The sequence below is a fragment of the Myotis daubentonii genome, chromosome 4, assembly GCF_963259705.1.
Source record: "Myotis daubentonii chromosome 4, mMyoDau2.1, whole genome shotgun sequence".
NCBI lineage: Eukaryota > Metazoa > Chordata > Mammalia > Chiroptera > Vespertilionidae > Myotis > Myotis daubentonii.
In genome coordinates, this window is record NC_081843.1 from 9124621 (window position 1) to 9146267 (window position 21647).

Genomic DNA, 21647 nt, shown 5'->3' on the forward strand with positions numbered 1-21647 from the left:
GTCCTACCATGATGAGGGGACAGCATGAGCGTCATTTCCAGGACTCACATCCATAAAAGGCATTAATTTTAGATCTTTGACATGTTTCCCAATAAAGGTACATACATCTTTTTGTGCAAAGTGTTAATTTGTTAATGCAAATATTTAAAACTAGAGGCCCAGTGCAGGAATTCCTGCACCAGCAGGGTCCCTCGGCCTGGCCTGTGGGATCAGGCCAAAACTGGCTTTGACATCCCCTGAGGGTTCCTGGATTGTGAGAGGGCGCAGGCCAAGCCAAGGGACCCCATCGGGGCCAGGGAGGGACACAGGAGGTTGGCCAGCTGGGGAGGGACCACAGGAGGGCTTCAGGGCATGTCTGGCCCATCTCACTCAGTCCCAATCGGTCAGACCCCAGCAGCAAGCTCACCTACCGGTCGGAGCGTATTCTCCCTGGTAGTCAGTGCACGTCATAGCAAGCAGTTGAGCGGCCTTAGCATATCATTAGCACATTATGCTTTGATTGGTTGAATGGCTGACCGAACACTTAGCATATTAGGCTTTTATTATATGGGATGTGCAATTTTTATAATTACTAGTATGTTCTGGCATTTATTCATTTGCTATCTTTAGAGCCTCAAAGAGACCCTGAAGCTGGGCGAGCCAAAGTGGCACTGGGGACACCGCCCCTCCTGGGGCAGGGGCACCCTTCCCTCGTGGCCAGCAGTGCCGACCAATGCTAGAAGCCAAGTTTACAAATTCTAATGGAAGGCATTTCATTCCCAACTTCATTCAGGAAATCTGGACTGAGATTCCCAAGACAAAACCGAGACCAATACTGCCAGCACTTCGCTAGATGAGGGTGACAGAGCAGCACAGACCCTCATGCTGTGTGCTCCGAAGCCCATCTCTGGAAAGGGAGCTGGCTCCCGACATCCAGATGAGTAGTTTAGCTGCTACCCTGTGATTAAGGGGGAGCCACTGAAGATGCATGAGAACCAGTGACTTGTTCAAGACCGGATCTTAGGTGGTTGCCAGAGGGAAGGAGGTAGGGGTGAGGGGTGAAGGGGGCCTAATATATATGGTGGCAGAAGATGATTTGACGTTGGGTGGTAGGCACACCATGCAATATACAGATCTTGTATCACAGAACTGTACACTTAAAACCTACATGATCCTATTAACCAATGTCAGCCCAATAAATTTCTTTATTTTTTTAATCACAAAAAAACAATACTGCATTTTAGCGAGATCACTGGTGGCTAGTGGAGGAAGGGAGAATGGAGCTGGGGACTATGGTCCGTGTATTTCCAGGTAGAAATTTCAGGCCAAGTGCTCTGGGGGGCAGGGCAGGGATCCTGCCTGGTGTTTCCATCTGGAGCTTTGACAAGACAAACGGCCCTTCCCAGGCAGGACGCTTTGTGCAAATAAACTTCATCCTCCAAAGAGAGAAAGCAGCCCGGTGCCAGCCTCCCTCCTGTGGGACATTTGTTCCCCCTCAAGCTGGCGGGCGCGAGTAAAAGGGCCAGGAAGCCTCTCAGGGCAGAGCAAGTCCAAAAGAGAACAGGAGGGAGTTTCTCATTGGCCACCTTGGGGGCCCGGTGGCCCATTTTCTGGGGCAGCTTGTTCATTTGCTTCCGCCATCATCTCTTTGTACTGACGTTTAAAGAAGCCAACCTGCAGGGAAGGAAGGAGAGGAAGGGAGTCGGTGGAAGAGGGGGAAGGAGGTGATGGGGAAGGGGAGGGACTGCCACTCAGGAGCCCCTATGATGCTCAAGCAGTGCAGTGGCAACACTGACAGTTAGACTGGCCCACAGTTCTGTGAGCTGGTAATTACCTTTAGAATGTGAAACAAGACCCAGCGTGGACCAGGCACTTGCTAATCATAGAAAGAATCCATGGTGGTATCCACATCAAACCCAGGGCAGTGCTTTTTATGTTATAACTAGAGGCCCGGTGCATGGATTCATGCACCAGTGGGATCCCTCAGCATGGCCTGCAGGGATCGGGCCAAAACCAGCAGTCCAACTCCGCCTGCCACTCCTACCTGCAGCTCCCACTCATCCTGGCCCCACTGTGCATGCCACGGGCTCACGCCACCATGGGCCTTACGTCTGAGCGGTGCTCCCGCTGTGGGAGCACACTGACCACGAGGGGGCAGCTCCCGCATTGAGCGTCTGCCCCCTGGTGGTCAGTGTGCGTCATAGCGACCGGTTGTTCGGTTGCTTAGGCTTTTATATATATAGATTTGCTGTCAAGAGAAACATGTAGAAAGGCAGAGGTGAGTGGGAAAGAAAGGGAGAGAGACTAAAGGAAGCCTGAGAACAGATAGGAACACACACATGGGGGAGAGCTGGGGACTGCTGATGTCAGAGGTGGAAGAGGCTCTCTCGCATGCAGTGACTGAGCGAGAACGTGCGCCGACTCCAAGGGGAGTGCTGTCTTATGCTGTGAACAGTGGGAGCATGTGCTGGGGGGTCAGGAAGCGAGCACGCACCTTGTACAGTATGGCTGTGATGAGAGCCAGCAGCAGCAGTCCTCCCACGGAGCTGCCCACAATGAGGGGCACGGGGTTGTGGACCTCCTGCTTCTCCAGCACCACCTCCATCTGGAAGGAGGTGACCTCATCAGAAAGCATCGGGCCTCTGGCGGCCCCGGCTCCTCCCAGCCTCTCCAACCTTTAACCTCCTCCCGGCCTCCCCAGGCCAGACTCCATGAGCTGAGCCACAGAAGCCCTCAGGGGCTTAGGGACAACTTCCCCCCTCCCCCCCCAGGGATCTTCACCTCCTCCCTCCAGCCTTGTGAGCCCCCACCCGGCACACGGATTTAGCATCAGAAGCCGCTCGCCAACCTGGCTGCCACCTAGCACACAGTCACTACCTGGGCTCTCAGAAACGCCTCCTGGCCCGGGAGCTGGGCATACACAGATCTGTCGAACGTGATTCCCGCCACACTCACGACCGATACCTTCTTCTGCAGAGTCTGCAAAAGGGCAGGAGAGCTGGCAGCTAGCTCTGGGGAAAGCTCAGGGTCAGGGAAATGCCCTTGCTCTCCACTGAGGCCGGGCACAGACATTCAGGGCCCACTGGAGGCGGAGGCTGGGGGCGGGGCCCACCCACCTGTCTGACCCAGCCGAAGCTGAGGTTGCCCTTCAGGGTGAAGTCCAGTTCCTCCTGGGTGCCGAAGGAGGGCACGTCACAGCGGAACCTCCGGCAGGCAGCAGCGGAGCAGTCCTGGGGGCAGAGAAGTAGATCAGCCCAGAGTGTGTGTGTGTGTGTGTGTGTGTGTGTGTGTGTGTGTGTGTGTGTGAAGGCAGCAGACAGCATTAACGTGTCTGATTTAAAGGAGCAGCCACATCCGAATTCAGGAATGCCGCTCAGCAGACATCCCTCTGAACGTCACACGGACTCCTGAGCTCCGTGCCTCTGAGGTGTGGCGTCAGTGGGGGCAGCCAGTCCTCACCAGCACGGGATTCTTCTGAATGTGGGCCCGGGGGTCGGCCTCCGTGGGCACTATTCTCTCTGAAGAGCAGTTCATAGATGGGCTCTAGGAAGACAGAGAGCAGGCGTCTCAGAGGGGACATCAGAGAGTGGGAGGGACACGGGAAGCCAGGCAAAGGGCATTGGTGGGGGAGCCACACACGGTCCTCGGGTACCTGGGGGTGGAGGAGCTCCAGCTCTGTCCACACCGCCGCCTGGTTCAGCTCCACAGGCACCAAGAAGTAGATGCTGACAGGCAGGTCCCTCTGCCCCAGGTTGCTCACCTGCACGGAGGGCAGCGAGGGCAAAGCATGCCAAGGCCACGTCCCTCCCTGCTCCCTGGCTCCTGGGCCGCAGCCCCTGCTCTTGAGCCGCCGTCACTCACCTGGTATCTGAGCTGGGCCATGCTGCTCCCCTCCTTCTCTGAGGCCGAGAAGTTGAGGTACTTGGTGGATTCTTCGTGGCTGGGGAGAGAAGAGGCATGCGGGGTTTGAAGTTCCCCGGGGGCCTCCCGAGCAGCTCAATGGGGCCCTGGCTGTCCCGGATGAGGTGTGTGGCTGATCTGAGGAATGGGGAGATTAGGGAGCGGGCCTGGGCTCCCGGCTGGCTGCCCGCAGAAGCTGCCCACAGAGGAAACTGCCCAGGTGGGGCCGGGCAGGGGTGTAGTGAAGGGACAGAGGCAATCTGCGGAGGTCACACCTGGCTGCCTGCCTGTGGGTGCCCCGTGAGGTGTGCCAGCCCCAGTGCACGCTCCTGCAGACAAACTCGGACCCCGCACCTGCTGGCTGCCCAGAGCCCGGCGTGAGGTGCGGGGGAGAGTGTGGAGCTCTGGGCAGGAGGAGGGCAGCTGACAAGGCACGTGGGTGGACGTATCGGGGCAGCGTGCCCAGGCTACGTCCCACGGCCTGTTCCATATCACAAGTGCATACATCCCACGGGGCAGGGGTCTATGTCTGGTGATGATTACACATAATAGAGGATCTATAAATCTTTGTTGAAGTCAAATGAATGAATTTATGGAAAGCACCCACATCACTGTGCCTGAAATACAGCAAATGCTAGGGAGGTGTCTGCTCACAACCCCCTAGTTTCAAACACTTCATCCACCCCTCCTCGGGCGGCACCTACCCCTCATCATCCACCCCTCCTCAGGCGGCACCTACCCCTCATCATCCACCCCTCCTCGGGTGGCACCTACCCCTCATCATCCACCCCTCCTCGGGGGGCACCTACCCCTCATCATCCACCCCTCCTCGGGCGGCACCTACCCCTCGTCATCCACCCCTCGTCGGGCGGCACCTACCCCTCATCATCCACCCCTCCTCGGGCGGCACCTACCCCTCATCATCCACCCCTCCTTGGGCGGCACCTACCCCTCATCATCCACCCCTCCTTGGGCGACACCTACCCCTCATCATCCACCCCTCCTCGGGCAGCACCTACCCCTCATCATCCACCCCTCCTCAGGCGGCACCTACCCCTCATCATCCACCCCTCCTCGGGTGGCACCTACCCCTCATCATCCACCCCTCCTCGGGGGGCACCTACCCCTCATCATCCACCCCTCCTCGGGCGGCACCTACCCCTCGTCATCCACCCCTCCTTGGGCGGCACCTACCCCTCATCATCCACCCCTCCTCGGGCGACACCTACCCCTCATCATCCACCCCTCCTCGGGCGGCACCTACCCCTCGTCATCCACCCCTCCTTGGGCGGCACCTACCCCTCATCATCCACCCCTCCTTGGGCGACACCTACCCCTCATCATCCACCCCTCCTCGGGCGGCACCTACCCCTCATCATCCACCCCTCCTCGGGCGGCACCTACCCCTCGTCATCCACCCCTCCTCGGGCGACACCTGTAGCTTTTCCCTGACCACCCCCTCTCCTCCCCAGGAGCAGGCAGGGTGTTTGTCCCTACCCTTCCCAAGGGGAAGGGAGGAGGAGTGGTTCTAACGGCCCTTCAAGGTGTAAATCTGTTCCTTGCGATGAGAACTGTCCCACCCAGATGCCGCAGGCCCCTGCAACGTTGAGCTGAGGCCTCCCCTGACAGGAGCCCCTACCCCTCCTAGAAGCTCACAAAGCCTCAGCCCCGGGACCACAGGGAGGCCCTTGGTACGACTCTGCTTTGGGTCAGGGTAGCCTCGCTCCCAGTGAGGCCGCGAGAGCCTGGAAGACAGCAATGTCTCTCACATCTCTTACGGAATCCAGGGCAATCTTGGGGCTTTGGAGAAAGCCTCTGAGAACTATAACCGCTATTAAATGCAGCGTGTAAGTAACGGTAACGCCACACTTACTGTTGTCAGAGCCAGCCCACCATGAACACTCAGGATTGAGGAGCAAGTGCTACCAGCAGTTGCCAGCTAAGGACTGGAAGGGTAATGGGAGAAGGGTCGTGGGAGAGGGGAGAGGGAGAGGGGAGAGGGAGAGGGTAGTGGGAGAAGGGTAGTGGGAGAAGGGTAGTGGGAGAGGGTGGTGGGAGAAGGGTCGTGGGAGAGGGTAGTGGGAGAGGGTCGTGGGAGAGGGTAGTGGGAGAGGGTAGTGGGAGAGGGTAGTGGGAGAAGGGTAGTGGGAGAGGGTAGTGGGAGAGGGTAGTGGGAGAGGGTAGTGGGAGAGGGTCGTGGGAGAAGGGTCGTGGGAGAAGGGTAGTGGGAGAGGGTAGTGGGAGAGGGTGGTGGGAGAAGGGTAGTGGGAGAACCTAAATATCCCAGGGGTTTGGGTCGCAGGGACTGAGAATCCCCAGCCCCGTCAGAGTGAGGGGAAGGATCCCGCTCAGGTCCTGGTGCGGCACCTGCTGACCACGATGTAGACGGAGTACTTCACCGGCAGCTCCAGCTGGGAGGTGGTCCTGCTGGTCCTGGGGGAGTTGTTCTCACTGGAGGAAGAGGAGCAGCATTGGCGGGTGCTCCTGACGAGGAGGTGGGGCGCGAGGGGTGCCGGACCTGTGCCTGGCCCTGCTCACCTGCTCACATTGGCCGTTAGAAGCAGCCGGTCTCCCAGCATGGCCTTGGGGGAGACGTCAAAGGTGGCCACGAAGGTGACCTGAGGGAGAGGCAGGCACGGGGTTGGAGGCGGAGGTCACGGAGGCTGAGACTGGGTGGGGGCAGGGGAGTGGGAGACAGACCTGAGCTCCCTCGCGGAAGATGATGTGTTTGAGGCTGCAGCGGGTGCTCCAGGCGTCCTGGTTCCCGCTGTCGCAGGCCAGTTGCAGGGAGCGTGACGGCGGCCGGCTCTAAGCAAGGGCAGGGGCAAGGGCAGGGGCAAGGGCAGGGGCAAGGGCAGGGGGCGCTCGTTAGAGCGTGTCCCAAAGAGACTCCATGACGGAGTGACAGTTTTCTGGAATCTACCCTAAGATTATGTTTTGTTTTTAAAAAATCCTTAGACGCTATCTGGTCAAATTTCTTCCTAATGTAGAAATCTCAGATTTATTAAAGTTCTCCCCCTTTTTATTTATTGTTATTTTAAAAAGGCTTTCTGTTATGGGAATTTTCCAACATACTCAAAAGTAGAGCGACTAGATAAATCCAGCCCCATATACCCATCCCTCAGCTTCAAGTGCCAACATTTTTTCTACTTTTGTTTTATTCAGCTGCCTCCCCACCTTTTTTCGGAGTAATTGAAAGCACATTCTGAATATCACATTGTTTCATCCAGAAATACTTCAATATATCCCACCAACCGCAAGACTGAACAACTCACGCCCGGCAAAGTAAGCAACAGCTCCGTAACGTCGGCCAGTAGGCAGGGCATGCGCAGACTTCCTGGGTTGCCTCCAAAGATGCTACTTTACAGCTCGTTTTAAAAACAAATACCCAACAAAGGTGCACGTGCTGCATTTGGTTGGTGTGTCCAGAAGGACTTCCAGTGATGGGCACTCACCCCTGGGCAGCCGGATCTTGCCATTTCTAGTGCGTTCCTTTGAATGTTAACCAAACTATGACCCCATTGGGAATACTAGCCTAAGAGAGACGTAAGAGACCAACCAGCCAAACGTAATGTATAGGCCTAGTTTAGATGCTGGTTCGAACAAACCATGTATAAAAAGATATTTTTAAGCCAATTAAGGGAATTCTATTACGAATCACTGGTTTCACAGAATGCGATAATGGTATTGGGTCATGTGGGCTGTGGGGACAGTGCAGAACTATAGGGGGGAAGAGAGAGGAGTGACATGATGTCTGGGATTTATCTTAAAATATTTCAGCAAGTGGAGAGGGGAGCCAGATGAAATAAATATTGCAAGATGTTGATATTTATTGAATCTGGGTGATATGTTTTTGAGAGGTTTGTTGATCTACTCCCTACTTTTATAAATGTTTAGCATTTTTCGTAAAATTTTTGTTGAAAATCTGTTTCACTTTGGCCCTAGCTCCGTCTTCCAGAGCAGGCCTTGCCAAACGATAGCCCAGCACCACTTTTCACAGAGGAAGTTTTATGGGCGCTCATTCGCGTACGTCTCGCCAATGGCTGCTTTCACTCCACACCAGCAGAGCTCAGCGGATGTGACAGGCGCTCTATGGCCCACAAATTGAAATATTTATTTTCCAGCTCTTCAGAGAAAACGCAGGCCAAGACCTGATCTAGAGCAACCAATAAAGTTAACCCCTGCTTCTACAAGACAGTGTTTAAAATATTTGAAGGTTGAGGTGGGTTTTCCTTTAAAAGAAGAATATTGACATGCTGTGGAATACAAAAACGTTTAGGGCAGCGTGCCCTCTCTCTCCACACCAGCAGCCTGCTGGGCACTCATTCCTAATAGTCGGCGTCCTTAAAACGCGATGCCCGGAGTTGAGCACAGCATGAGCAAGCCCCCGATGGCACAACCACGTCTCTCCGACCAGCACCAGCCCGGATCCCTGGGTTTCTGAGAGGCTGCTGAGCAACTGCAGCCCCAGCCTGAGCATTGAACAGGAGTCTCTGCTGATCCCCAGCCATTGGCTGCTTCCCCAGAAGAAATAATACCTGGCTCACTGTCGCCCGCCGGTAAGACAGGCCTGGCGGGTAGGAGAAGGTGATTGTGGTCCCATAGGAGTCCTCGCCCTCATTCCACACTTTCACTCCCATGTTCAGCTCCAGGGTGTTCCCCACCACCAGGGTCTCCAAGCTGGGGGTGGGGGTGGAGGGCAGGAGATGAGCCTATGACCAAGGCTAGAAATGGTCTGGGGACGACACCCAGAGTGGAGAGGTGGGGTCCCCGGGGCCTGGGATGTCTGGTTTCTGAGCACAGGATGGAGATGGTAGGGAGAGTGAGATGGCAGCTCTAGGTCCCAGGAGAGGGGCTGGGAGACCAGGGCAGGTCTCAGGAGGCGGAAGCTCACCCAGAGGCGTCAACGGTGATGCCAAGGTCGTCCTGGCAGACATGGTCGTCCCCACAGTTCTTCTCAAACGGGAGCTGAGAGGGAAGGCAATGCGGGGGTGTCTCCAAGGCCTGGAGCCCACACCCCACTGCCCCCCGAAGATCCCAACCCGAGGACTCACAGAGGCCGTGAAGTGTCTGCGGGTGTCCGGAGCCAAAATAGGCTGGAGGTTCCCAAAGGAAGGGATGGGCTGGCCCACCAGGGAGAAGTTGAGACTCAAGGTGATGGGGATCATCGCGTCCTCCACGCAAGCCTACAGGGCGGCCGTGGGGGAGAGCAGGAGGCTCAGGACAGCACCTCACCATCAGTAGCTGTGCCCTGTCTCCTCATCCCTGAGATGGGGTGACAGTGAGGCCTGTCGCCTGCGCTGGTGAAACATTCATTGCTGATTCCACCTTGAGGATCCTCTGCTGGGCTTGCCCTCTGCCTTAATCCCCTCCCCCAGCCTCCCACAGGTCAGCCTGTTCAGGGCCTCGCAACCTCCCTGCTCAGAGAGGCCCGGACCCTCTGCTCTCTCCCTGGCTTCGTCACAGCGTTCATCACTACCTGACCCTGTTATCTAGGAACCTGATTGTTTTCGCTCTTTCCCTGCACGCCCTCTGGGTGTGGACTCTGTTGTCCAGGTGGTGTTCCTGGCACCTAGGACAGGGTCTGTCTCAGAGGAACGGCTCGATGCAAGAATCCCGGCCCACCGCTCTAGCTCTCTGACGCAGCCATGCGCTGCTCTGCAATCCAGCTGTGCGACTTCTGGCAGCTGCAGCCCACCCCTCCATTCATTCACTCACTCAGCCACGAATCCACTCACTTATCTGGCTAACAAATGGTAAGCTCCTCCTGCATGTGAGGTGACCTGCTGGGCCGAGCTAGCGCCAGGACCAGAACACACCTGGTCCTTTCCCCGCCCGGCCGCCGCCAGCCTCAGCATCGCCCCATCCCCAGCCCCAGGGACCCTCACAGCCTCAGCATCGCCCCATCCCCAGCGCCCGGGACCCTCACAGCCTCAGCATCACCCCGTCCCCAGCGCCCGGGACCCTCACAGCCTCAGCATCACCCCGTCCCCAGCACCCGGGGACCCTCACAGCCTCAGCATCGCCCCATCCCCAGCTCCAGGGACCCTCACAGCCTCAGCATCGCCCCATCCCCAGCGCCCGGGACCCTCACCGGGAGCAGCAGCTTCACGTCCTCGCAGTGCTGGCTCAGACCGAGGACTCTGACGCGGCTCAGATGCCGAGTGTTTGTCTCCTTGAAGATGGCTCGGGGACTCAGGTGGCCAGGGTCAAGGGTCAGGTCAAAGGTCACATCACTTTGGAGGTTACCTAGAGGGGGAAGTAGAGGGTGGGGAAGGCTGAGAGAACCAGGAACTCCCCAGGGGGCAAGGGGCCAGGCCGGAGACGGGAGTCTGGGCCAGAGAGGACTCACCCAGCCGGGTCCTGGGACTTTCATGGACACGAAGGCAGACTGTGGCATCACCCAGGTCCCGGATGGAGGCTGTGTTCTCCCGACACTCGAACACAGACCTAGCAATCTCTGTGGGTGTTGTGCGGATCTCCACCCACACCCTGAGCACAGGTCTGGTCCTGTGGGCAGAATGCCAGCCTTTGGTCCCAGGAGGGCCACCTGGGGTGGGTGAGCGGACAGGTGTCCTGGGTACACCTAGGGACTATCTGGGGAGTGACTGGGGAAGGCTGCTCTCACCTGAGCAGCAGTGCATGCCCCTGGGCCCCCACGGCCAGGTCCACAAGGCCGTCCATGGTGAGGTCCTGGCCTCCGCTCAGCGACTGTCCAAAGTGCTGGAGCCCGGGGGAGAGCCGGGAGCCTGTGATCCTCTGGCGAGAGGGACAGGCAAGCCAGTTTGGGGTGAGAAAAACGAGTTGGAATCAGCAACAGGAGAAAGGGGGAGGTAGGAAGGTGAGAGACAGAGAGGGTGAGGCGTGAAAAGATGTCACCATGAAGGGCCTACAAAAGCCACGATGACTAGAGCAAAAGAAAGGAGCTTCGGGGCCGCAGGGGGCCGCTGGGTTCTCAGCCAAGCCCCTCGCCCTCTTCTTAAAGTTCCAAGCTCTTTGAAACCCCTTCTGTTGCTAAGCTGTCTCCACAGTAATTGATGATAACGTAGCACCGACTGTGTGCCAGGCACATATGCATACGTCGGCCATAGACGCGCTACGTGCCGCCTACGTACTAACTCATGCAACCCTCACGGCAGCGGCCTGCGCGGGCTGGCTTCTTGTCACCAGCGTGGACAGCTGAGGAGCTCAGCACAGACAGGTGAGCCGTGACCACGACCACATCCCTGAGGCACAATTCACACACCGTGCAATTCGCCCTTTTAAAGTACACAACTCCATGTTCTCAGGGTGTTCACAGAGTTGTGTGACCACCAACAAATCAACTTTAGAACATTTTCATCACCCCCGAAAGAAGCCATACGCCTGAGCAGTCACCCCTAAGTCCCTCATTTCCCTCCCCAGCCCCTGACAACAACCTACGTTCTGTCTCTGTGGACGCCCCACCCCCCACCCCACCCCACCCCACCCCGCCGCGTTCTGGAGCTAATATAAATGGAACCAGACTCTAGGCGGGCTTTGTGTGGGCTTCTTTCACTCAGCATAATGTTTTCAAGGTCATTCATATTGTAGATGTGTCAGTCCCTCGCTCCTGCATACGGCCGAATACCTATTCCACTGCCTGGCCACACCCATTTGTCTATCTGCTCATTCGTCGATGGGCATGTGGGCTGTTTCGCCTTTGGGTTATTGTGAATCATGCTATATGAGCATTTGTTGTAACTTTCTGTGTGAACGTGTTTTCAGTTCTCTCGGGCAGAGTTGCTGGGTCATACAATACCTTCTGCTGCACCTTTCAGGACCTGCCAGGCTGCACCGGGTCCCATCCCCCCGCGGTACAGGAGCCTCCCCATCCGGCCCACACTTGTTTCCCGTCTCTCTATTCTCACCCGCCCCCCACCCGCCGTGGGTGTGAACTGCTGTCTCACTGTGGTTTGAATTGGCTGATGACTGATGATGAATGGTGTTCAATACCTTTTCATGTGCCTGCTGGTCCTTCGTAGATGATCTTTGGAGAAGTGTCTCCTGGCCCTTTGGCCTGTTTTTATTGGGGCTTCCTTGACTTTGCCAGGGAAGCAGCCCCCTTTCTGAGGGAGCCCTGACCCCCTGGGCCGGGGCCTCCTGTCTGGATGGGCATCTGGCAGGATTACTGATGGCAGCAGGGAAAGAAGTTGTGTGGCCTCCAGGGAGATGAAGGGGTGCGTGGACAGGCAGGCTGAGCAGCCAGGCCCAAAGTGACCGGCAGCGGGGCCCCAAGGGACCGGGCAGTGGTGAGAAGCAGGAGACCGGAACGGCCCTCATCACCATTCCCGATCCACTACCCACCGGGACCAGCCAAGTCACTGACTCCTCCAGACCCCAGGCCTCATCTCTAACACGGCTGGCTGGCGGGGCCTGGGCCGCTCGTGAAGCCGCCGGGGGATTAAAAGTCCTGGGCGGAGAACCCACCCAAGTATCAAGTCTCCATCGGACGTTTCCATTTCTCACGCCCCACAGATTTTGTTCGCTGCCTAGAGACGCCCGCGGTGGGCAGAGGAGGGCAGAGGTGGTGACAGACTTTTCCAGGTGCCAGCGTGGAAGACAGGGAGGAGCAAGGAGAAGGCGGTCAGAGTGACAGGATCTGTAACGGGCCTCACCTGGCTGTGGGAGGGGCTGATGCCCGGCTCCAAGGTTCCGTGGAACAGGTACACAGCACCCTGGTTCTCCTCCTCCCCCGGGGCCCCGATGGCCACGTCCGTCAGCTTGTCGCCATTCACGTCCCCCATGGCGGTCAGGGCTGCCCCAAAGCGGCCCCAGGGGTGGCCCTGCTCCCCACGGAGAATGGCCCGGCACTGCCACCTGGCCTTTTGCAGAGCAGAAACAGTGCCAGTCCCAACCCGGGCAACCCCTCCACCCCACACCCAGGCCCCACCCAGCCAGGCCTCCTCAGCCACTCACCCCCCGGGGCAAGGGGCACACGGACACCTGGCCCCCCCGGGTCGGCTCGTAGTAATGGGGAGCCCCGATGAGGACCAGGTCGGAGCTGCCATCTCTGTCCACGTCCACGGAGCAGAGGGAGGCCCCGAAGTAGGAGCCAATCTGGAGGGCAGAGCCTCACGTCACCCTGTCTGCCCTGGCGCAGGGCACCCTCTGGGCCAGGTCCCGCCTCTCCCTGGCACCAGGACCTCCCCCCATGAGGCCCGAACCCCTTCTTCTGCCCCCTCCTCCCCAGAGACCTGCCGCCCTCCGGTCTTCCACACCCAACCTGGGTCCCTGTGACTTCAGCCTTCGGCCTCCACTGCCCGGCCGCCGGGGTGAAGATGACGGCCTTCCCGGTGTGCTGATGGCGGGGGGCCCCCAGGACCAGGCTCTGCACCCCCTTCCAAAGGGCCAGCTCGGTGGAGTAACCTGAGGGACTGGGCCTCAGCACAAAGGCCACCCCCTGCCCCCCACTCCCCCCATTCAACCTCCCCGTCCCCGCCCTAACCCCCCGCCCCCCAGGCAGCTCATCTCCCGCCTGTCCGCCCAGCCAGAGCCTGTTCTCACCCAGGTAGGAGTCCGCCATGTCCAGGTTCTCCTGAGACATGTTGATGAAGGTGGGAGGTTTCTTGTTTGGGGGGTACAAGAAGGCACCTCCAGACCAGCTGAAGCTCCCCACAGCGCCCAGAACTGGCCCGTCCTGGGAAGGAAGGTCTGGGGCTGAGCCGGGGAGCAGGAGAGACCACAACTCCAAGGCGCCCACCCTTGACACCCGCCCTCACCTACCTCCTCCCTGCTCCCCCTCATCCCACACGCTCCCCTCATCCCACACGCTCCCCCCATCCCACACGCTCCCCCATCCCACACGCTCCCCTCATCCCACACGCTCCCCCCATCCCACACGCTCCCTCATCCCACACGCTCCCCCCATCCCACACGCTCCCCCATCCCACACGCTCCCCCATCCCACACGCTCCCTCATCCCACACGCTCCCCCATCCCACACGCTCCCTCATCCCACACGCTCCCCCATCCCACACGCTCCCCCCATCCCACACGCTCCCCTCATCCCACACGCTCCCCCCATCCCACACGCTCCCCCATCCCACACGCTCCCCCATCCCACACGCTCCCCCCATCCCACACGCTCCCCCATCCCACACGCTCCCCTCATCCCACACGCTCCCCTCATCCCACACGCTCCCCCATCCCACACGCTCCCCCATCCCACACCGGTGCCGGCCCACTCACGGGTGTGAGCACCGCGCTGAAGCCCTCCTGGGACATCTCCAACTCGAAGGAGCTGCTGCTCACGGTGTGGGTACCTGGGGGAGGCATGGCACTCGGGTTGGGGTGGGGGGAGGGGGACAGGCTTTGCCAGGACACCTCAGCTTTTTTTTTTAATCCTCACCCGAGGGTGTTTTTCCATTGATTTTCAGAGAGGAAGAGAGAGGGAGAGACAGAGGGAAACACCGATGTGAGAGAAACACGTTGATTGGTTGCCTCTTGCACACGCCCCAACCATGGCCCGGGCAAGGGAGGAGCCTGCACCCCAGGACCCTTTGGTCCTCAGGCCGACGCTCTATCCACCGAGCCACACCGGCCAGGGCAGGACACCCCAGCTTTAACAGGGCCTGATGGTGGAGACTGTGCCCAGAGGGTGGGGCCCAGAGGAAAGGCACCCCTGAATGAGGTGTCGAGAGCGAGTTCCAGCTCTGACTTACCCTCAATGGCAAAGATCTTCTCTTTCAGCTGCCTTTGAATGTCTCTCAGAGCATCAAAGTTGTCCACTCTGAATATGTGCTCCTGCGGGGGCCTGGACGCGATGGCGGTCAGCTCTGCGAAGGCGCGTAGGTCCTGAAAAGCCGACCCCACCTGTCCCCACAGGAAACCGACTCAGCGAACAGATGACAAGCCCACGGCGCCTGCCACGCTCTGGCGCCGTGTCCTCCAGTGATCGGGGCCAGTGTCACCCCTCGCCCCCCCCCCCCATCCGGGAGAGAAACCGAGGCTCAGAAAGCATCAGGTCCCCAGGCTAGCACAGCCTCCTCCCGCGGACAGTGGAAGCCGAGAGCTGGGTTCTGTCCCTGGAAGGGAAGTCCCCAAGAGGAAGCAGCGGGTAGCGTCCACATCCTACCCCGACCGCATAGCGGACGATGCCCTTGGCCTCAGCCCGGGGGATGACATCCTCATATTCCAGGTTGTCGCCTGTTTTATCCCCGTCCGTGATGACGATGAGGATCTTGGAGGCGTCCTGTCTGGCCCCCTTGTGGGCACTGAACAGCTCTTCTCTGCAGGAAAAAGGAGGGTCCAGAGGCGCCTGGGCAGAGCCCCTCCGCCTGGGCGGCAACGAGGAGGTGACTTCCTCTGGAGGCCTGATGCGTGCGGCCCAGAGCCCCCCCCCCCCGCCCCCACCTTGGTGAGGAGACCAGGCAGAATCTCAGTTCCATCGGCCCCTTTGTCTCCGGAGCCGGAGGAGGCCCAGGGGAAGGGCGGCCGCCTGGAGGACCGGAGGGTCAGGACTCACGTGACCCTCAGGATGGCTGAGGCCGTGTGCGTGTACTGGTTCAGCTGTCTCACAGAGTCCAGCAGCCGTAGTGGGTTTGAGCTCTGCGAGAATTCCTTGAACGTGAAGTGAACCCGGAAGGTGCTGGAGAACTGCATCAGGGAGAACTGGGAGAAGAGCAGGGGCTGGCACCTCCCTCCCCAGAGCGCCAGCGCCCTCCCCCGGAGCCCCAGTGCCCTCCTGCAGGCCTGCCCAGCGCCTGCCCTGCCCCCCGGGCACACCTGGGCCCTGGGTCTCTGGAACTGGCTCATCACAGCCTTCACGAATTTCAGCATCTTGGCAAAATCCCTGGAGCTGATGCTGCCTGAGCCGTCGATCAGGAACACGATGTCCTGCTCCTGCCTCGGGCACTCTGAGGAAGGCGGTGGCACGGTCCTCTGCGGGCGCTCCCAGAGCCCAGACCCTCCTGGTAACAAGGACCCCCCCCCCCCCCCCCGCCCAGGGGCCTCCCTGCTCCCTGCCCGGAACAGGGCCCGGCGGTCTCCTGGAGTCTCTAAGAGGCTGCACCTAGGATTCGGCTGCTCACACCTGCGCAGCCAGCCTGGTTGGTAAAAACATGGAAGGTCCTGCAATGCAGATGGTGAGAAGCTGCTCCCCTCTTCTACCTCGGGGGGCCGACCCCCTGGCCCTCCATGCCTCTCCCCACCGCATCTCCACTGCTCCAGGCCTGGCCAGGCTCTCTCCTCACTGTTTGGAGCTGAACTGTATTTTTGTTAATTTTTTAACTTGTTGCTGTTGTTAATCCTCACCCAATGATATTTTTCCATTGATTTTTAGAGAGTAGAGGAAGGAGGGAGGGAGGGAGGGAGAGAAGGAGGTGGAGAGAGAAAAAGACACACACACACACAGAGAGAGAGAGAGAGAGAGAGAGAGAGACATCAGTGTCAGAGAGACACATCGATTGGGTGCCTCCCGCACATGCCCTGACCAGAGCTGGGGATCAAACCTGCAACCCAGGTACGTGCCCTTGACCGGGAATCGAACCCAAGACCCTTTGGTGCATGGGCCGATGATCTAACCACTGAGCACACCAGGCCGGGGCTGTTAAATACTTCTAATGCCACCCCTGGCAACAGCCACACACTGGCCCTATTCTGTTCTCCGCTTAAATGCAGGACCCCACTTCCCTCCTGGGTGAACACGGGTCTGCCCTCAGGAGAGGAGGCTGCCCAGCTCTCAGCTCCCCTTTCTGCCGCAGCGGCCTCCCACCCGAGAGAGTGGCGTCCTGGGTGTTCCCTGGGGAGCCCAGTGCCTGTGGGTCAAGTTAGAGCGTAGAGGTGCTGCAAGGGGCACTGCATTCAGTGGCCCATGCTGGCCTCCCCAAGGGCCTGAGTGTGAGAGTGAAACCAGGGCGGGGCCTTGGGCTGCTGTGGGCTGTGTGAAGAACTCACTGTTCCACTTCCTCATTTTCCATTCCCACCAGCACCGGGAAGCCAGACGCTGTGCCTCAACCTGTGCACACACACACACACACACACACATCGTACACACTCACACACACACACACACACAAATCATACACACACAAAGATACAAAGACACACATACACACATCATACACTCACACAATTACATACACATCATACACAAATACACAGACACCATACACATCACACACATACATACACATACACACATCATACACACACACACAAATCGTACACACACACAGATACAAAGACACACATACACACATCATACACTCACACAAATACATACACATCACACACAAATACACAGACACCATATACATCACACATGAATACTCACATCGTACACACATCATACATACTCACACACACAAAGACACATGCACACACATCATACACTCACACAAAATACATGCACATCACACACACAAATACACAGACATAATACACATCATACACACATCATATATGCACAAATACACACAAATCACACAAATACACAGACATCATACACTATACACATCATACACACACTTGCACACAAATCATACACACACATACAGAAATCATACACTCACACACAAATGCACACATACACACATCATACTCATACACACACCATACACTCACACACAAATAGACACATACATCATACACTCACACACAAATCATACACACACAAATACACATGCATGCATCATACACTCACATGCAAATGCACAGACACCATACACACAAATACACACACATCAAACACACATCATACACACACAAATGCACACATACACACGTCATATCCTCGCACACAAATAGACACATACACACATCATACACATACACACACAAATACACACATATACTATACAGGTACACACATCTATCCCAGCTACACTGGGTGAAAATAAACCCCCTTCTCTCTAAAAACAATAGCAGTTGGCAATCGCTGAGCCCTCAGCACATGCCAGGCGCTGTGCTAAGCCCTGGCCGTGGACATCTGGTGTTGCTCTGTACTGGGTGTTACTAAGCCCATCCGACAGATGGAGCAGGGCCTCGGAGAGGGCGAGGGCACAGGGGAGGCCGCAGTGGCAGTCACAGGGCAGGCTGTGAAGGCGGCTGTGATTCCCGCCGTGTTTGAGCCACTACACAACCCAGTAAACCTTTTTCCAGATCCCTCTCTTCTTTTTAATGGTTTTACTGATTTCAGAGAGAGGATGGGAGAGGGAGAGAGAGAGAGAGAAACATCAATGATGAGAGCGAATCATTGATCAGCTGCCTCGTGCACACCCCCTGCTGCGGATCGAGCCCACAACCCGGGCCTGTGCCCTGATCAGCAATCGAACTGTGACCTGGTTCCTGGGTCAACGCCCAACCACTGAGCCACACCAGCCAGGCCAGTTCCCTCTTTTCGACCTGCGTTGGTAGAGTGTCTCTGGCCCCACTACGCCTCCAGTGAGATGTGTGTGGGCTCCTCGAAACACCCAGGGCCCAGACACTCACCCTGCAGGGCACCTGGGAGCCTCTGGGTCGGCCAGGAAGAGGAGGTCCACAGGAAGCAGACCCCGGCCAAGTGCATGTTCTCGTTGCATGCATGGTGCACAGTGGGGCCGCAGGCCTGGGAACAGAGGGTGGTGGGTGGGGCAGCTCCTGCCTCTGTCCCATCCCAGCACCCCACCCTCCACAAGAGCCCCGCTCCTGCAGTCCCAGGTCCCCACCCCTCCTCAGGATGCTCCGGTGACCCAGGGCGACTCACCAGCAGCCGAGGGGGTGTGGTGGCAGCTGTCAGGGATAGGCCCAGGGACATGTTCACAGCCTCTGGGGGCACTGAGGGGACAGGTAGGTGATGGTCACCCTCAGGACAGAGGAGCTATGCACAGTCTGGGCAGAGGTCGCCTCATCCCTGGGAGATAAGGGGGTCTGACACATGAAGGGGGCTCCCAGCTCTTGATGGAGCTCTGAGGGTGCAGGAGGCCCACGGGTAGGGAGGCCGGGAAGCATGTCTGGCGGTGAGGGTTTTCAGACAGAGCTGAAGCTGGAACGTGGGCCCCCTGTGCCCCGCACAGACCCCCTGGAGCATGGGCACCTGGACCTGGGCCCCAGGGGGGGCCGGGACTCACCCTGCAGCTGGATGGGCTCACAGGTGGCCACGCTGTAGTCACACCGGTAGAGGCCACCGGTTTGGTTGACAGCCTTTATCTCCAGGGGGGCTCCCACCACCACCCTAGGGGGGAGACAAAGAACACTGCAGTTAAGAGTGTGGACACAGCAGACAGAGAAAGACAAATACCATGCGATTTCACTTACTGGTAGATGTAGAATCTAAAGAACAAAAATACACACAAACAAAACAGACTCAGATACAGTGAACACACGGAGGGTTGCCGGGTGGGAGGGGCGAGGGGACTGGGGGAAAGAGGGGAAGGGAAGGAGAAGTCACAGGATAGTCGCGGGGATGGGAAGCACAGCATGGGGACTGTGGGCAATGTTTGTGTGGTGAGTACGTCCCGTGCCCGGTGGGTACTAGGATGATCAGGGGGGTCACTTCATAGATTATACAACTGTCTAAGCACTATGCTGGACACGCGAAACTAACAGAAAATAAAAGTAGTGTGGGCACCAACGCCAGACTGCCACTCCAGCAAGTGTGCTCCAGCTCTCTGTGCCTCAGTTTCCTCATCTGTCAAGAGGAGATTAATAACAATTTAAGTTCTGCATGGGAGGGGTTTCTGTCTGTTTTATTCTCTGGTGTATGACTGGCTCCTGAGGCACACAGTAGGTGCTCAATAATTGTTGAATTGAGGATTAAATCCATACCCACGTAAAGGGTGGGTGGCCCAGTGTCTGGCACCGAGTAAGTGCTCAATAAATGTTAGCGAGCTCTGATCATCGAGGTGGCCGGACAGCACCGCTTTCAGTCCAGCTCGTCATGGCCTTGGGGGAATGGCCCACCAGAGAGACGGGAGAGCTTGTGACCTAAGGGCGTGGTGGGGAGGAGCAGAACGCTGTGCGGGGAGAGGAGCTGATGAGGTGACCGAGGCCAGTCACGCCCCCACCCCGGGTCCTCACCAGTTGGCGTACTGGACCACACTGTGTCCAAACCCGGCGCTGTGCATGGGGAAGATGGTCGGCTTGTCCATGTCCAAGTTGAAGCAGAGAGAGGAAGCCACGCCTGGGAGGAGGGTGCAGAGAGAAGCTATGAAGAAGGTTCCTCCTCTGCTTCATCTCCCCGGGCCTGAGCCCCCTCTCCTCGCTAGGCCCAGCGCCCCAGTGTCTCCTGGTCTTCTGGCCGCCCACCCGGGCGTGGGCCGCCCCCGCCTCGCTGCTCTCAGACAGTCTCAGACGGCCCAGAGACAGCGCCTCACCCAGTGGCCGGCTGGCAAGTTTCAACTCTCAGTTTCTGCCAAGCTACACCCCCGCTCTCAAGGTGCGCCTTCCCCACCCCCACCCTGGGGGCTCCTAAGAGGGGGGATCCAGGGAAAGTTGGGGCCAAAGGGGCACTGTGGACAGAGCACACAGTGAGCTGGTCCTGCCTACCTGAGGGATCTCTGGATTGTCCGGGCAACCGGCCTCTCTCCCGGCTCCTCTTACACTCACCCAGATGGGTCCTTCCATCTCCTCTCTCCACAGACTCCAGATCTCAACCCCTAGATCCCTCTCCTGATGACTGAGCCCAGGGCACATGCATTCTCAGATCTCCCTCCCTGGACCCCATCCTCCTCGCCCCCTTCATTCCCAGCTTACCCATCAACAGGAGAAGGGCTGTCCTGGTCCTGCTCATGACGGGGAGGTCAGACGTGGGCTCCCGAGCTCCTGAGCCACTGGGGAAACGCGGGAGCAAGTGAGCAGAGAGGTGGTCAAGAGGCCGGAGCTAGAGAGGGAAGTTCAGAATGACTCAGACGTGGAGGGCGGAGAGTGTGACAAAAGCAGACACAGGGGCCCCCCCGCAGCCGACACACTCCATCCAGGAGTCGTTCTGAGCGGAGATGGCGTGACCTGCCCCCTCTTGCCTCGCCACCGATCTAGGCTTGTGTGGATGCCAATCCCCTGCCCACCTCTCCCAATTCCCCTGGTTCCAGCTGAAGGTTCCCCCTGACCTCAAAACTTCAGTTCACCTGCGGAGGGGGAAGGGGCAGGTGTCAGGGTGGGGTTAGGGCCCTAATGGAGATTCTGGGGCACCCCTCCACTTCTGGCCTGGAAACCTCTGGGCCAAGGAGTGAATACTCCTTGTTTGTTCGTCATTTACTCAGCAAGCCCAAGTGGAGGCTGAGGATATGTGCCCTCTGTTAGCAGAGTGAGGAAACCCAAACCACAAGGCCCCGGCCCTGGGGTCAGTGGACAAGGCAACGTGTAAACAGCAAGGCTTTGCTCTGAGGGGAAACCCGGTAACCACAGATACCTTCCCCGGGCCGGCAGGGGCAGGTCAGGGAAGGCTTCCTGTAGGTGGTCGCATTTGAGCGAAGTATTGAAGGCGAGCGCCTGACTACAGGGGTGCGTGTTTAGGAAGGGGTGGCCAAATGTGGAAGAGGCGTGAGACAGCGCGGGCTTGGGGAAGTGGGTGGTGGAAGCCAGAGAGGAGGTGGCGGGAAGTAACAAGGGATGAAGTCAGTGCTGTGCGGGAGGAGAGAAGGGGAAGCAGGCCCAGCCCAGAAAGCCCCTCAGGCACGTGATTTTATGCTGGGGCGGAGGGAAGCATTGATCTCCACGTTTCTATTTTCGGACGATGAGGCTGGAGGCAGGTCAGTCAGGAGGGAGATGAAGGGGGCCTGTGGAAGGAGCTAGTGGCCATGAGGATGGGCTGGAGGGTGACTGGTCAGACG

The 21647-nt window shown here is 58.2% G+C and overlaps 1 protein-coding gene across 1 annotated transcript; it reads right to left on the reverse strand.

Annotated features, from left to right (window-relative positions):
* Nucleotides 1-1166: 1166 nt before the first annotated feature.
* Nucleotides 1167-20707, reverse strand: ITGAX (integrin subunit alpha X). The gene is made up of 30 exons (XM_059692159.1): nucleotides 20572-20707; nucleotides 19897-19999; nucleotides 18948-19051; nucleotides 18584-18654; nucleotides 18331-18445; nucleotides 15625-15755; nucleotides 15365-15510; nucleotides 14975-15128; nucleotides 14562-14712; nucleotides 14089-14162; nucleotides 13405-13537; nucleotides 13124-13266; nucleotides 12817-12957; nucleotides 12516-12722; nucleotides 10508-10638; nucleotides 10232-10389; nucleotides 9974-10128; nucleotides 8934-9065; nucleotides 8774-8847; nucleotides 8418-8559; nucleotides 6580-6687; nucleotides 6418-6497; nucleotides 6247-6330; nucleotides 3841-3919; nucleotides 3632-3739; nucleotides 3439-3522; nucleotides 3096-3209; nucleotides 2857-2958; nucleotides 2474-2584; nucleotides 1167-1653 (listed from the first exon to the last, which is right to left on the reverse strand). The coding sequence occupies exons 1-30, from the start codon at nucleotides 20606-20608 to the stop codon at nucleotides 1555-1557; spliced, it is 3471 nt and encodes a 1156-aa protein (XP_059548142.1). The 5' UTR covers nucleotides 20609-20707; the 3' UTR covers nucleotides 1167-1554.
* Nucleotides 20708-21647: the final 940 nt, after the last annotated feature.